General features: G+C 35.1%; 1 protein-coding gene across 9 annotated transcripts in view; it reads left to right on the forward strand.

The window, feature by feature from the left end:
• The window catches only part of MYO3B (myosin IIIB), a 195,584-nt gene that overhangs the window by 108,909 nt on the left and 69,063 nt on the right, over positions 1–17,612 (forward strand). For 7 of the 9 annotated variants that reach the window (XM_052674958.1, XM_052674959.1, XM_052674960.1 and 4 more), the window contains 3 exons: positions 9,131–9,210; positions 13,620–13,697; positions 14,664–14,869. In XM_052674958.1, the coding sequence (XP_052530918.1) occupies positions 9,131–9,210; positions 13,620–13,697; positions 14,664–14,869 (364 nt within the window). Of the gene's footprint in view, positions 1–6,037; positions 6,128–9,130; positions 9,211–13,619; positions 13,952–14,663; positions 14,870–17,612 lie in introns of those variants that run through there. The other 2 variants (XM_052674965.1, XR_008204654.1) reach the window with 2 other exon arrangements.

Below are 17,612 nucleotides of genomic sequence, written 5' to 3' on the forward strand. Positions count from 1 at the left end.
GCCATAACAGCATCACCTCTGGTGCTTTTGGTAGCATTGGGTGTTGCTCTCACAGTTAGTGTACAATTTAGATACAATGTGAGGTTAATAAGATCATCTTGCTCAAAATCCCTAGATACGTGAGCTAGAGAACTGAAAGTGAAAGTTTTCAAAACCTTCACCATAGAGTTAGGATATTTTAACAAGGGAAAATCTTCAAAGTTTGAGGAAAATATGTTTAAAAAAAAAATAAATTAACTAGAGTTAACCTGCTGAAAGGTTGCTTCCTCTCCCCAGTATTGATTTTTTGTTTATTTTACTTGTGCTTTTACATCTCCTGCCCTACATACAGCCATCAGACAAAAATTAATGATTAAAAACAATGTATATCCCATTAAAAAAAAATAAAAATAAGCAAACAGACTACATGCTGAGAAAGTCTGGCACATATTATTCCCATTCTTTCTTTTTGCACCTTAAAGCACACAAGAACTAGGACTTTTTGCAAAATCACATTAAAGAATTAAATTTCACCATTCTTTGGCATTTTCTATTTCAGCTCAATGAAAGAAAACTACTGGGCACAGGGTAAAATCTTGGCCAATCTTCAGGCTTTGACAGTGTTTTCAATGGAACCCATTACTGCACTCTCCTACTGAACACAAGCACGTCCTCTGGCACTAGGTAGTGGAGAGGCTTCTGGTTTGGTCTAAGTCAGACTTGTTTACTGAAATATAGCGTGTTTTCATCTGGGCTTAGCGGCTTTTTCTTTTAATTCAATACATCACAGAGTGAAAATCTTAAATACATCTTAATTTTGCAAATTTATCCTGCAGTAAATTCTACTTATAATGGCACTTTTGTGTTAGTATTTTCACCTCTAGGAAGTAACTGCAGGCAGTCTAAGTCAAATTAATTGGGAGAAAAGCCATTGTAATTATAGTCTCACTACTTACAGATGAATCAGAATTTACATTTTCTAAGAATTTGGATCAGGTTAATGGAAGCTGTATATTTTAGCTCAGAACAGAGGCTTTCCTACTTCTGGCTGGTCCATATGTTAAAGGCATATAAAAGTTAATCAGTTTTGCTTTGCTGCCAGTGTGTTGTGTGCAAAGAGAGGCTTTAGACCACAGATGTGCAACGTAACATAATTGAGAACTTTACTGAATTGCAGATGTGGAACATCAGTAAACTAAATTAAATGTAGTTAACTATGGAGGTAGAGTTCGATTGCATTTTATATCATTGTTCAGTTCAGCATTTTACAGTTCAGTATACCTTTCTTCTCATCCTAAGGCTTTATGTCACGGGGCAAATACAGTACACAGATACAAGACTTGTAAACAATAGGATCCCAAACATGCCATACGATAGCCCTAAAAATGGAACTCATCTAGAAAGAGAGCCATCTATCAGATGAAAGTTAACATCTCAGTCCTGCTAAGACTTAATCCAAGGCATAACAATTATTTACTGTTGAGACTAACTCTCTATAAATAGTGTCAGTGAATCACTGGAATTGCATATGAAAGCACAACAGCTGGGAAAGTCAAGTTAGGTTTAACATGCTTCTGTTTGGTAAAGGATGTTGCCCAAGCAGAACTCCAATCTTTTTAGTATGCTACTTCACAGATTGCATCATTCTGAAAAATGGACATAAGGCATAAGATGGATTCTTTTCTCCAAGTTCTTACAGCTTGAACCCTCCAAAAAAGTAAGAGTGGTGCATTTTAAGAGCAGAACTTGATGTGCTTATTGGTGCAATTCATAGTAGGATATCCTCTGTAGTACAAATACTGAGAACAATTTTTCTTCACCTTTCAGAAGAGACACCTTTTCAATTTTCATTTTCTAAATTTTTCAATTCTACAATGAAAATTATCTCGTAGTAGTGACTAAGTATGATTTTAGCACTTTGTTGTATACTTAAGATCAAAATATATTGATATATTGATATTGAGGAGGAGTGTTACTGGTTTTTATATTAATTAGTGAGCAGTAGGATCTCACTGAGCAGCATATATAGAATTTAAATAGAGAAATACTCAGACAGCATTATGCAGTAGTTATTTTAAAGGCACTATATTCTGTAACATTAAATTCCATCAGAGATACTTGGTTCATCATTGGCATTCACTAGCTTCCAAAATCAAGCCTCATAAGAGTGATTATTTTTAAATTTGCCAGTGGTTTTGTAGAACAGATAGATTTGTGAAATATGCAGATAAGATCACTGTTTGGAATATCCAAAATGTTTTTGTGGGGGTTTGTCTTTTATTACAAAGTATGTGTTCAAGTTTTAGGCCACTACTCCTTTTCCTATTGCTGTACACCACCAAGAAGAGCCTGGCCTCATCCACTTGCCTCTTGCCTCCCTTCAGATATTTGTAAACATTAATCAGATCCTTCTTCAGTCTTCTTTTCCTCAAGTTGAGCAGACTCAGGTTACTTAGTCTTTCCTCATACATAAGATGCTTCAGTCCCTTTATCATCTTTGTGGCCCTCCACTCCTTCTAGGAGATCCCTATCTTTTTTGAACTGGGGAGCCCAGAACTTGACACTGTGTGCAAAATAAAGAATGTCAAATGCATAAAATGATGGAGACCAGATCTGAATTGCTATCTATTAATAACAATAAATACAAGATATATTCTATCAGATTCCTGCAGAAAAAAATATAAATTTCTCTGTCTTCATAGACATCATTAGAGTAAGCGTGGGTTTTTTTGTTTATTTGTTTGGTGTTTTTTTGTAACTCTAGAAGTTGAGAATATTCTTCAATGTTAAGGTTGACATTTTTTCCTTCTAATCTGGACTGTGGATGTGGTTACAGGAATCAGGGAATGTGCTGAAGCAGTGGTGAACATCCTGTTAGTAATGAGGTATTTTACTGCAGGATTCTTAATTTCCTGTTGTTCCTCCAAGGTTTCAAGGTTTGTTGTCCCAATCTGATCACATATAACAGCATCAAATCTTACACTTCCAGAGAAATGGATGAAAGTTACTAAGAATTATACCTGAAAAATTATTATCAACATCTTCCAATAATGTATAAATAATAAAGAAGATAAGAGGGCCACAAAAACAGCCTGATCTGTTCAGTCTCCTGAGGACAGTCAGCCTGTCAGTCTCAGCCCATTATTCAGGTCTTCAACTAGTCAAGCTGCAGACCTGACTAAAAATGGTGGGCATCAGGCAGTAGATAAGTCCAGTGTTGTTTATACCATAATTTTTAAAAGCTTTTTCCAAACAGTTTTCCATTTTTTGCTTTCGTCTCACTGCTGCTTCAGACAGTTAGTTCTCAGCTGTACCTTGTTTATCACTCCATCATTAATCCTGTGCTTGGACTGAGAATACCTAACCTTGTCCATCAGGATGTGGCCAGATAGAGTTTGTCCAACATGTAATCCACTCTTTCTTTGCCATCATTTTTTTCAGATGTGTCCCTCCAGTGCCCTGCACCTGGAAACATGTTTATCACTGAATCAAATGGTACCATATGTGCTCTGCTCTCTAAATGCAGTTGTTTCATGGGACTGTTGTATAATCAAGATGTTATAATCACAATATAATCAAGAGAATTAGGCAAAGTAGACAATGATCACAAAAGAGAATAAGTGGAAGAGCTTACCTTTCAGTTGAGCTCACCAGAAAACACCAAAAGAGGTGATCTCCAGAAGAGATCCTTCCCCTCTGGTAGCCAGCTCTTAAATAGGTCTAGGAGGGGTGGAGCCAGACTCCACCCCTTCCAGCAGCACAGGTGAATTGCCTTCACCTGTGCTCCTCTGGCTGACTCATGGCTCGCCTCAGGTGATTAATCAGAGGTTCAGGCCATGACTCAGCAGTTCCCATACAGACTGTGATGGTCTGAGAATCACATGATCACATATAAGCCTGTGATATTTCAGAAGATGTCTGTATTTCAGTGAACACACTTGCTATTGGGTAGATGGCTGCACACCTCTAATTCAATTTAGCTGGAAAATTGGACAAGTTGTTTCAAGTAGCTATTAGCAGTCAAGGTTGTGTTTTAAAAGCATCTTGGTCGCTCCCAGTAATTAACTGCATACCATAATCTGTTCTTTCTTGGTGCTTACTAGGTAAGGGTTAAAGTGAAGACCATACATTTACATACCATGGAATATAAGTAGGCAGTTTGACCTTCATTTCATCTCAGCTGCTGTCAGGAGCATCTTTATTCTCTCCCATTCTACATAGAGCCTACTAACCTACTGTGTTAAAATGACATTTAAACAAGACAGGAATCATGCTTACAAGCAGATTTATTTGCTGTAGTAAACACTGTGTTGTGTTTGCCAGTGGCTGCCTTATTGAAGTGAGAAGTGACCACTGAAGTGTCTGCAGTGTATGCAGTAGGGAGTCTAGCAATGTAAAGTTTTTAAGTAACTGTAAATATGATCTATGTCCACTTCATGCTAGCAGTGAGATTTGAGATTTGTGATCAGAAGCTATCAGTTCACTATGGCGTAGATTTTTCATTTCAAACAATCATGGCCAAAAAAATTGAATATCTTTTTGCTTCTAGTTAGGTTATTCCTAGGCTGGCCTTGCTATTACTAAATTTTCATGGTTATTGGATTCTCTTTTGTAATATGGATCCAATTTTGGAAATACCATTTCTTATTCTTTAATTACTCATTTGAAATGGGAAATAAAGAAATTCTGTTTTCAGAATAAGCAGCAGTGGCAGTGTCTATGTATTGATCAATATATTGCATAGTATTTTTATAAATACATTCCTGTGTAAAACATATAGTATAAGAGAAAAATGGATTCTTAATTTTCTATTGCACAAGGTTAGCTTAAGTCACTTCTATAACTCAAAAATATAGTCTTGGTAGTCAGTGACCAGATTCAAATTATCACCCAATAAAAAAATTACATGTATCCATTTATAGGCAAGCCAAGAAAAGCTTAGTCTTACTGTAGTAGGACATGAAAATGCATTATGAAGATAAGCAGTCAACTTCTTTAGGCTAGATGAAATGTACTGAAAGACAGAGAAGAATCTCTGTGTGTCACACTTTGTCTGACTCTGCACTTCTTCTGGAGTGCAAGTGCTTAGCAGTGATTAGAAGTAATGTCAATGAAATATGAATGCATGGTAGCATTTCCAACCATATTACACTGTATCTGCAAGTAACCTCTCTTTATCTGAACCAAAAGCATGAATGAAATGAATAAAATATATGAGGATAAGGAAAGAGCTTGTACTGTGCCCTCTCTATAATAGTAGTATCTATGGTACGGCTTGTACCATATTACAAGCTTGTACAGCTTGTAAGGTGACATTGTCACTCGATTCTCTCCCTGTAAGTCATTTGCACTTCACGAACTAGAAGTTGTATCAAAGCATACAGTAATTCTTACCTGGCATGCTTTTACTTTGGAAGGGAAGAATGGTCTATAGCAGGCATAACCAAAATGTAGTTATAATTATAGTGCTAATATTAGTAATATTTGGTTGACACTACTTGTAGAAAACATCACCTAAGAATAGTGGAGTAATAACAAATGTTAAGCAACATCAGAACCTCCAGCCAGAGAGTGAACTTCTGATTGGTGTGGAGAGTCAATGGCTTGAGAAATCACTAATTTTACCAGATCACATAGTAAGTGCTAGGGATGCAGGAGCAAATCCATGAATGCAGATTTGTCTTTCCTAAAATCTAGAGAGTGTTTCCAAAGTCCAACCTGAAAAAGGCAACTTATCTTCATTCTGTGCTACGTAAATACTTGACATACTTTCAGAACTTCTCCTACTTGGGCTTGTGTAGCGGAAAGGATATGGTTCTTTGACATCTCCATCTTTCTCACCTAGCTGGAATGAGAATATATTTGAAGCAATAGGAGTTTTCCTCTGCAGTTTCAAGGCAAAGTTTATTTCAGTATATTGACAGTGAGCTTAGCAGTGACTAGGTAGACTCTGTACTGCTGCTTCTTTCTGTTGGAAGCTCTTGGAGCCTTTTGCAGACTCTGATGACTGAAAATTCATGAAGCACTAACGACGCTCCTAACTTTATTATACAGACAGGGAAAAAAGAGAAACGTTGGGGCTGGCTGATTCCCCTACTGACACAAATCAATCCCAGAAACCTTTGTCTCTGGCACTGCAGACACACAGGTAGGAACCTTCATTGTTCAGATAAGCAGTCCAGCCAAACTGAAAAGGAAATGCATGTGAATAGAGTTGAACATGTACGTATTAGTAAGATCAGTCCCAGTTAAAAACTAAACAAAAAACTCAGAAAATTCTGAGGGAGTTTTAAGTTTCTTAATTTGTCCATTTTTTCAGCATTGGATCTAGCATGGGTAGTATTTTGTTTAACTCTATGAGCTTGTCACTTGTGTTTTGTCTGAAGTGCTGATCATACAATGTGTGTGAAGCCAGAATTCTGACAGGCACAGTGCAGTCTTTTAACCTTTAACCAGCTTATCCTTGCAAGGAGCTTTTTTTAACTAGCTATGATATTATCTAAAAATATTTGTTCTTCAAATATTGATGTTATTCACAAAGTGGAATAACGTTTTACTATTTCTGGTGTGTAAAATAATAAATGACCTTTTAAATGAAAATCAAATGCAGGGACAGGTACTCTGAATGTTTACTGACTATAAACATCACTCTAATTCTGGGTAAAAATCTCTTATTATGTAAACTAATTTTCAAGCCGCATTTGTTCTTAGTTTTATTGGTTGGGCAAGTTGCAGGTAGTCATTTTCCTGAACATTAGATAGTTAAGATGAACTTTTACTGAAACATCATTTTATGTTTGATCTGGAAAAGAAAACCCTGATAACATTTTTTCTCTGGCTTTCAAACTGTGCTACAATTGAGTAGTTAAGAATTACAATGGAGACAATTTGACATATGAAATAAGAACAGAAAAAAGTCCATAAATAAGTATTGGTCTTATTCCTAGCTTAGTCTTTACTTTTGCCAAGAGGAAAAATGAAATCATAAGTGCAAAATATACGTGATTAATTTTTAAAAAAATCCCTGTTTTTCTAGATCAGAAATGTTAAGTGTAGTTTTAGTTCTGCGTGAAAAGCTCAGGGAGAGCTTGGAGATACTAGTAATCAATAGTAATTAACCTAATGTCAGCTCCGAGTGTGGTAAATCTTGATTATTCTAAATTTTAATTAGTTATTAGAATTTTGTAACTTGTTAAAAATGCAACAAAATTTTAACATTTGTCATTTCAAACAATCTGATTCAGTTTTGTTAATTCTCCCAAATCTACTGTTTTAACCCACATAGCGTCATCAGTTCTACAGTACAATGCTTTCAAATTTCAATAAAGACAACCTGAATTGCTGATCCCAAGCGTAGCCAAAAACAACCTTTCCAGACTTTCTGCTTTAGTAATAATAAAAAGGCAAAAATGACTAATTTGAACACATAAAAATATCAGAATTAGAACAGAGAAAAATAAACTTACCAATGACTTCCACACTGAAGTCCTCATTTTAACCACAGAGAGATGTGTACACCTTGTATACCATGATTGTATGTATCCATATATAACATTTTCAAAACACAAGTATTTATAAGCATGCATATTTGTATACATACACAAGATGTTCAGAATGAAATTGTAGTTCTCATTAACCTGAACACTATAGCATTTTCCAAAATCATGGACATTCCTGATATTCTGCACTGTGATTTAGACTGTCAGGTACCAACACTCTTAATCTGAAAATGACATAGCAGTTTTGCATCACTGTGTCAATCACAATTCCAGCATTTTAAGAGGTAAATACTTTTGAAAATGAATATAGAATTTTTGAATTGCTCTAGAGAATGTCATTGCTATGTTTCTGAGGGTTGGCCTCCAAACTCTTCTCAGCAGATTGGTATTTCCCAATCTTACAGGGACAAGCAAAAGTTCCCTTCAGTGTTATGAGCACTTTGTATATGGTCTTCTCCTGTATAAAAAACTACCAGCAATTAAGTGTTCTCGTTTTTTCTTTCCCCTATCTTGCTTCCCTACTAGTTCTGTAATACATAGTTTATCAAAACCGAAGACTGTTTAGAGTGACTGGCTTTCTGTGAAGCAAATAGCTAAACATTGGAGTTGATGCAAACAAGGCACTTAGCATCTGAAAGAAGTGTTAACACTTTATTTACATTTAAATTAAAATGGACACTTATTTATGTGTTCTGGTTCTGAAAGGTGTGTGGTACATCTGCAGAGGCCTATTGTTTATTCATGCTGTAAATCCTTTGAAATGTGTTAAAATGCTTCCCACTCATTATAAAAATCCTGCCACCCATGGATTAGGGCTTTGATGTCACCAATCCTGCTTCAAAGGGTTCTTTCAATGCTATTAATCACAGTTTAGCCTCTGAAGATATAGCCAGAGAAAACATTTGGACATCTTGTGCTAGACTTGCTAAAACTTTGAAATATACAGAGTGTCTTGCATATGCACAGTCCCATATCACTTCCTCTCTCCTCTGAGCCTTTATTTTGAAAAGCTATTTTATGATGACTGACCTTTTACAAGTACGGTGGAAAAAGTTTAAGATACATCATACTGTACAGCTAAAGAAAAGGCACTCGTTTTGCAGTTGACACCAGTATGTTTTTGCCTGAGGAATTGAGTCAGTCTTTGAAAACCCCAAGGGATAATAAGATTGGGGATTAAGTAGGCTGTATGTCAAAAGGTCAAGAAAAGATACTATCTTATCATTTTCTCATCTCTTTCTTTAGTTTGTGAGCTTAAGATGATGTCTAAACACTTCAGGATCCACTGATTTTATGGAAACAAGGCTCTTTCTGCTATCTTTTACTCTTTTAAATCTCTGAAAGAGTCACAGGGAAATTGATTGCAACTGACTGATCTGTACACTTCTGTGCTGTTGTTTTCATCAGATCAGTAGTTGAGGTCAGCAATGAGCCACCTTACTGTTGTCTTTTTCTTCTCTTTTAAATCAACTCTGGACTCCATGTCATGCCCACACTCAGCATTGCAAAGTTGGTAATGAGCAGGGTATATAAGAAGTGTAGTAAACTGCTGTTTTTACTTCTATTGTATGATTTTTTTTAACCATATCATGTTTTCTCAGATTAGATTATTGGACAGTTTTTATAGTATGCATTTCTTTCTTTTTGAACAGGTAACTTGGCACAGGCAAGAGCCAGAGTGACAGCAGCATCTAGGTCTTTGCCTCCACAGCTTAGTGCTGGGCGTATCAAGGTTGGTAGTGTTCTGCTTGAAGATGGGTAGTTTCTCATAAAATATTACAGGGAGACTATGGGCATGATGCTTAGCTGATGTAGATATATAGTGGAAGCTCTTACCAAATGAATATGCCTTAATATCAGAAATAAACATACCTTAGCTGGGAGCATTGTTTCCAGTTTTGTTGAAGACTTTTCTGTGGAATCCAATGAAAAATCAATTTACCAATGATTAATCTTTAAACATTTGTAATGAAATCGCAGTTATACTGATAATGATGGCAACATTTCTCTTCATTTCAGTGAGTTCAAGACTTTCTTCTGGCAATTTTTGGCCTAAAAAGAGATTTAATTAGCTAAAATTTGGTTAGTGTGTTTAATCAAACAGAAGGCAAAACAGAACAATGATCCATTCCTGTTCTGTTCAACCTAAAGTTCAAAAACCAAAGGGCCTTTGTAGCTGACAAATGACCAGAAAAGAACCACTTAGCAAAACTGCTATTCTTTATAAAGTAAAAAGAACCATGGAATATAAACACTTTTTGATTTTACCATAAAAATATGTGGCATAATTACAAAAGAATGGGGTGATTTTATTGCAGTTAATAGCAAATTGACTTCACTTTAGTATGTGAGGAAAACTCTTGCACCTCAAGTTGATAACATCCATGCTCCCTCCTGACTTCAGTTAGTCTTCTTAAAATGTGATCAGTTGGTTGCTTTTTTTTTTTGTTTTACCTCAAAGCAAACAATTTTTTTTTTTTAATGTTGTAACTGATCAAAGCAGCTATTCACAAGTCTGTAGAAGTACGTTTTGTGCATTCCGTTTCTTTTTTATATTCTCTCCTGTCGTAAGGAGCTCATGCTCAAATACAAGAATTCTTATGTGTCACCCAGACATCTGTATCTTTTACTGTACCTGTAAATAGAGACTTGGATTCAAGAGATTTATTTCCTTCCTGATTTAAACACTTTCAGTCCTAAAGGACAGATTATGGCCTTACCATTTTTTTTAATATTATACAAACATTGTCTTCCACATCCAGCTATATCATCATAAGATTTGTAAGCACGCATTTTATTGCTTCAGCTGGAATAAAATACAGCACTTCTCTTTTAAAGCTTTGATAAACACATTCAGTCGTACTAAGTAGTGTTTAAGACCATTTGCCCTTCACATTTTTAGAGAAGGAACTAAAATACATCTGTAATACATGCAACACTATCCAGAAAACATTAACTGTTACAATTTTTTAGCTGAAAAAACCACCACTTTAATTAAAATTTTTATGAAATTATGACAACTTCAAGAAAAATATATTTTAAATTACTATTTTACAGTTAATAAAATGATTCCAAAGGAATAATAATTGTATTTTGAAGTGTGGAAATTTGAGTTTATATTTTAATTTATGAGCTTTTTTGCTTAGTGTATTTACTGGTTTTATCATCTTTCATACCATGCTAACAGCAGGTGTGGTCAACATGTGAAAATGATAATTTGCAGTGACCTCATAAGGCGACATGATACCATAAATTATTTTTGTAATACTGCTTCAAAACTACTATAAGCAGTTTATTTCATTTACTATTTCTTTTTTTAGTGATAGAACAGTTTGTCTTTTTAAGGTAACTGTTTTTCATTTCAGCTGTAATCACATAAATGTATATTGTACACCATGACTATTATAATGTAAAAATGTGACATAACAGTTGGAATATTTTTCATTTTAGTTTTAAAAAAGCAGCTAGTAATTCAAAATACAGAATGATATCATGATATTCTTATGTTCTATCAGTTATGATAATGTCTATTGTCTGCTGTATGTGTGATTATTGCCCTCCCATAAATCTGCATAACTTTATATACTCTAAATGTTATAAGTTAACTGGAGAGAAAACTTCTAAAATTCAAAAGCAAAATCTCCCCAGATTCAGAATTTATCAAAAAAATACCTTCAAATGTCTCTTGTTGGTAAGATTTTTAAGTTGGCCCTAGCCCTTACAGATTACACAGATCTGAGTTTACATCTCCAAAGAAAAGGAATCTCACAGCACTGGTTTTAGCCTGTTTTTCTGGGAAAAAAAAAAGAAAAAAAGTTGTATTACATTGTTCTCTATAAATGATTTTGGCCATCTGTTTTTCTGAGTGCCTACTCCCTTCCCTCCACAAAACCAAAACAAAACCCATTTTGAACCAAGCAGGCTGTAGTAAACCATATTTGACAGAATTACAGTCTTAAGCATCATAAGATTCTACCAGTTTGGTGATAATAAGCAGCTGTGAAAAGGGGATGCTAATGTTGTTGTATTGCCCAAAAGGTGGAGTATTAGCTCACCCTTCATTTGACAGTAGTTATTAAATTGTGACTAAGAGTTCATGAGTACTGAAACTCCAAAAAAATTCTAATTTGGTGTCTATGCTTTTCTAGACAGCCAAGAATCGAATTTAGAAGCTCAAATTCATGGGTAATTGGGCTTTAGTACAGTCCTTAGACAATTTACTTTTGCTGTTGGTGTTCTTTGTGGTTGTCTGTCTTCTAACACACAATTCTAATAAATTCTAATAAATGTTACCATTTATTATGGGCTTACTGTCAGTATTCACTGGTAATGTTGTTGTCTTCTCCTGACCTTTATGAGAGCTTTAGATACCAAAGCTCAAACAACAGTTGTCTTGCCAAGATGATTTTGAAGCATTCCCAAAATCTTCCCCATGGACATGCCTGCTATTCTGATTGGGTCACTGATTGTTAATTTTTCACATAACCTCTTAAGGTGTTTGATGTTATCTGTGCTGATAAAGCTTTTATCCTTCGATATATTACAGAGTTTTCTGTTAGTGTTCTTAAAACTGAAGTCCAACTGCATCTCTTTTTTTCTTCATGCATAATAGTGCATACACCCCACTTAGGGCTAAGAGCATCAGAGATTGCAAAATCATGCTGAAATTGTTGTGGTCACCCTTGTGGAAATCTGTCTCCCTTTGCACCATCTGTATTCTGAATCTTGTCTTCACAAGTTTTCTCTTTTGATTTCTTCTCCAATACAAAATCCATTTTCTTGGTCTATTACTATTTAGCTCTTCATTTCCTTTGTATTTTTCATGCAGTCTCCTAAATATCTCCTGAAGGTAAGAGAGACAATTACTTTATTGAAAACTGTAGTCTTTCAGCAATTATGTTAATGTTCAGAAGAGTGGTCTTAAGTCAGTGAGCTTTGGAAATGATCATATGGAGCAAAGTCCAGGAGGTGTAGCACAGGTGCTGACAATGGCATTATCTGGTTTATACAAATGCCACCTGGTCAGAGCAGATGGTAAACTGCCACAAAGCAAGTGAATGCTAGAATGTTGCTAATGCCCCATGCAAGCAGGATGCTGGTTGATTTTGTTGAGCTGCAGTACAGCAACACAATCTGCTTGTGATGATAACCATGGTTATACTCATTCATAAATTCTAGTTTCATGTTGATAAGAACAGCTGTACTGACAATATAAGTAAAATACACAAGAAGCAATGTGTTTGCTGTCTGCGTATACTGTCTAAAAATAACCCTTGTGAGCTCTGCAGAAATGCTGAAAAAACTGGTATTTGATGCAACAGCAGTTCAGCTGAGTGAGACTGCTGAAATCCTTGGCATCAAAATGGCATTTTAATGTTAATAATAGTAGACACAACAGTAATTAGGAAAAGACTTGCATGTTCTGTGGTTACCTATTCTGTTTGCCACTTGTTATGTTGCGAGAACATTTTTCCATGTGTAAGCAAAAGGAGGCAGTTTTTTTTTTAATAATTTTCTTCCAGGTCATTACAGAAATAGTAACATTATAGAGAAAGTAAGACCCAGTGGAGTTCATTGCAATGATGATAAAAGTAAGGAAGGCTTCATAAGGTATTGCATCTTGACAACTGCTCCATTGGCCTAACAAATTATCATGAAAAAAGTATGAAATTGTCACCTAACCCAATCAGAAGTGTCAGTCTAGGAAGATCTAGTAAATGAAGGCATCAACAGTGGTCTAATATATAGGAAGACACAGGTAAAATACAGTTTCTTGCTTTGTGAATGAGTTTGAGATATCAAGCTATTTAGATAGGAGCTGATACTACATGACATGCAGTTTTTTAATGTGGTGTGCTTACTGCTTGACCTGTCTCAAGGCATATAATTAAATAAAAAAGTGATACTGCTGCCTATGACAGCCATGATGTAGCTCACAAACAACTTTACAGTGAAAAATACTAGTGAGAGAATCACTGCTGGCTGGCAGACTCCTCATTGTGTACCTTTCCCAAAGATGCTAGGAATGTGGTCACCTGAGAGAATGACTAGAAGAAACATCAAGCCTAGCTCTTGTGAATGAGGTGGGGTGGCTGTGCAGTGTTTCTGCAACAGATCTAACATTTGAGTTTTATCTTCTAGGTTGACACAATGGAAGTTATGCGACACCCTGAGGAAACAACTAACATGAAGCGACAAACTATGGCTTCCTATTTTAGGGTACAGCAGTTAAACTGTAAACAAATATACTGATTGTAAGAACAGATATTTCTGAAATGTATGTGGAGCTGTTAGATCAAAGAGGAAAGTAAGAGACTAAAAAAATAAATAGATAGTGAGTCTGAAAATACTCATCTGCTGTCTGAATGCAGCTTACAACCAAGTGACCACATTCAGATCCAGTCAGCTTGGAATTGTATGCAGCATTGAGATTGAGTGTATTTGCAGCAAATTCTGATCAGTGGGGTAACGAGGTAAGAATGAAGCAGAAATATTTTCATACAATGAAATAAACTGTATTCAATGTTTGGGTTGGTTAGGGCAAGAAGTAATGGGCCCATGTTTCAGCAGGAATATTCAGGCTAGATGCTAAGAACATTCTGGGTAGTTACAATAATGTGGCACTTCAGTGGATTACTCTGGGAGAATATGCAGTCTGTAGCAGTGATTCTGACGAAAAGATTCCTCAGAGATGTGCCTGAAATTATATAGATACATTCAGTGCTCTCTGTGTGCAAAGTACTAAACCAGTAGCTTCATTCAACCCCATCTCCATGGTTTTCTGTGATCCTTACATGATTGTTTTACAGTAAGCTTATTCTCCTCTTGGGGATAACTGTTTGATCAAATGTGCCTATAACAGAGTTATAGTTGGGACATTTTTCAATTCAAAATTTCAATATGAGCTTTCTTAAGTTACAAGAAGGTAATATAAGGAGAGATGAAGAGAATAGGGTAAGTAGAACTAGAATCATAATTTGTGTTTGACAGTTAAAAGCTTTTAATAGATTCTGGATTTCAGCCAAAAGCTAAAAAAAATGAAAACTTGAATACCGATTAGCATTATCACGACAAATTAACATGTAATCAATCATTCCATACTGTTTACAAAATATATTTCCTACTTATATAACTGAATTGCAGTTTTTTTAGGCAAGTCTCTGTATCTCTTTTTTCCTTCACTAGTATTCCCTCATGGATCTTCTATCCAAAATGGTTGTTGGACAGCCTCACTTTATCCGCTGCATTAAACCTAATGATAATCGAGAAGCACTAACATTTTCTCATGAGAGAGTTCTACTGCAGCTACGATACACTGGAATTCTGGAAACTGTCAAAATACGTCAAAAAGGATATTCTCATCGCATCCTTTTTGAAGAGTTTGTGAAAAGGTAAGACTTCAATAGCATGACTGTCATTTTAAAGTTCCATTCAACAAAATATATTGTATCTTTAAGTATGAGAAGTTCTAAAAATATTGGTTTGTACATGTATGGTCTGTGTTATTCTAATAAAAGCAGTAACTATCAGATAAAAGCTACAAGAGTGGTCAAGAGAAGGAGAGGGAGAACTGCAGTGAGCAGTTAGTATTCAGTAGCAAGACCATCTCTATGATTTCAGCAGCAGTAGCAACATGTGCATAGGTATCATGCTCAGACAATACAAGGATTTGAAAGGTCAGTCAGTCTTCATTTTAATAAGATCCACATGCTTAAGAAAGAGCTGATATAAAAGAACGGTTAAAAAAAAAGAGCAACTGTCTGAGAAGAGTATTAATTTCAAGCTTGAAAACATTAATTAAATCGGAAAAAAAAAGCTAGAAATAGTCCAGAGAATTTTTCATCAATACAGATTTCAAACATAAAACATTGTAAAAAATGGTTTAAAATATTTTTGTGAATAACATACCAGATTTGATTTATTACATCCTTTAGTGTGTAGAGAAGTCATACTGGAAAAATGTAAGGCATAATTTCAAATCTGTGTCACTACTGGGGTAGTTCCCATGTAGAGACATAACATAAGAATGTTTGCCTCTCCTTTTCCCCATTTTACAAACCTTTCATCTCTTTTTATCTTCCCCCTCAACCTTTCCTTATTTTTTTTATCAACTCAGGAAGTATGAAAATTCAACTGAAAAAACTGTTTCTGCTCTTGAGCAAGACTAGTTAGTAGGAATGTCAATCGCTTATTTCTGTACACTGACATTAGCCTAATAATGAAGAGATGTAAAACACAGCTGTAACTGGAAAAAAACATTTGTGTGCACAAAAGTTATCAAATTAGAATATTCCTCCTAACAGCTTCCTTGTGGTCGTGTGTCTTGGATTCACCATGAATTATAATCAGATATCTGTTGACCTGAACCCTTATCATGGCTACTATATACCATTTTGATTACTGAAAGGATCTGTGTATCAAGAAGTTACAAATCGGATTCAGGAAATGCAATTGTCTTTATAGTGACAATCTGTTTATACAGTCTTTATATGGCTTCCTTTAGAGCTAAGTATTTTTCTATGTATTATTTACTTTTTTCTAGTCTGTAAGGCTGATAATTCAGTAATGAAATAGAAACAGTACCTTTAAGCAGTTGATTCCTTAAAAGTAAGAACAAGTAGCAAATGGCTGTATTGACCCTTTATTGCTATCTCCTGTACTGGAGATCAGAGAGTACAGAGTTAATGAATCTACTGAAAAATAAAAAAAAAATAAAAAATCATATGATACTAGATGGAAGTAGCTGACTGTTTTTGAGAAAGAAGACAGAGTTCCATAGGCCTTTCCAAAAACACAAGGACTAAGAAAATGTACATGTTTGTAGATAAGTCATTTGAGTTTGTGTGTCTGTGATTCTTGCACAGACAGATGTAGACCAATAAACTGTAGTTTAGTCAATTCATTCTGAAAAACTGAATTTTCTGATTTGTAATATATTAAGATACTAAAGGAATATGTAACAGAAATACATAAGAGATTTGCATCCCAGGAAGGATAACTTAAATGTTCATTTGTCCATCAAAGCCATTTAATTTTCAGACACAATTTCCCTCCACCTTTAATTTGTGTGTTATGTGACTAATGTTAGTAAGGTCATAAAATTTTAAAGCAGACAGGTTGAACAAAAAGATTAATTTTTCTGATCGCTTACATGTTTTGCAACATCACGAAGAGCCTGAAATTTTATCTGCACACAAGTGAACAAAGATGAATTTCACTGAAATTGATGTAAATTGAGAAGAAATTAGGCCTCTTCCTATCAATAGATTTTTCTCGTTTAAAAATGCACGGAACCTGAGTACAACCTTGAAAATTAATGATAAAAAAAGCGATGGTAACTGTAGCTTTCCATTCCTACAGATAAGGGCAATTTGTATTTAACATCTTTTTTAATAGTCCCCAAGTTTTAAGTCCAATCTGGTGTAATTCATTCAGAAAAGAAAGACAATGTAAGAGACGTGTGAGGTGATTTACAGTTTGCCCACCAGCATAGAAGGCTTTTGACTGAGTCCCAAATATGAAGTGAGGCAGGTGATTCTTTCTCCTTTGTTCAGTTTTTATGCATCATTTTTAAATTCTATTCCATTATATTCTTGAAAAAAAATAATGAACAATGTATAACAAAGACAGCAGTGGAACAGAAAATATTTTTCTTCCACTTACAGCCATGACTAGTCAAGTGTTTTTAGGAACTAAGTAGTTGAATACATAAAAATTTTGTTTGAGAAAACAGGTCAAATGCTAAACAGATTGGCACTTCTTTGTTCATAATCAAAAAGACATTAGGCAAGTATGAACAAGAATTTCAAAATGTCAGTAAATCTGAGGATATCAAAGATTTTCTAAGCAAGCAAGTTAATTGGTATTTTGATCCTTTTGAACAACTTAACAACAAAACGGATGAGCCAGCAACTTTTTCTCCCTTGATGTTATTAAACAAATAGGTGTGCTTCTTGTCTGCCTGTTCAGTAATGCTGTTTTGTAAACTCTTAGCAGGAAATATGAGGACAAAACAGTCAAAGGCAGGGAACAGAACCATTCAGAGTTTATCAGGTGTGAGGTAAACAAAAGATAAAGCTTTGTAACGTTACTCTTTACCATCTTCTGTTTTCATGCAGAGCAGATTATTTCACA

This window comes from Tympanuchus pallidicinctus, unplaced genomic scaffold (assembly GCF_026119805.1).
Source record: "Tympanuchus pallidicinctus isolate F22 unplaced genomic scaffold, pur_lepc_1.0 scaffold15, whole genome shotgun sequence".
Lineage (NCBI taxonomy): Eukaryota > Metazoa > Chordata > Aves > Galliformes > Phasianidae > Tympanuchus > Tympanuchus pallidicinctus.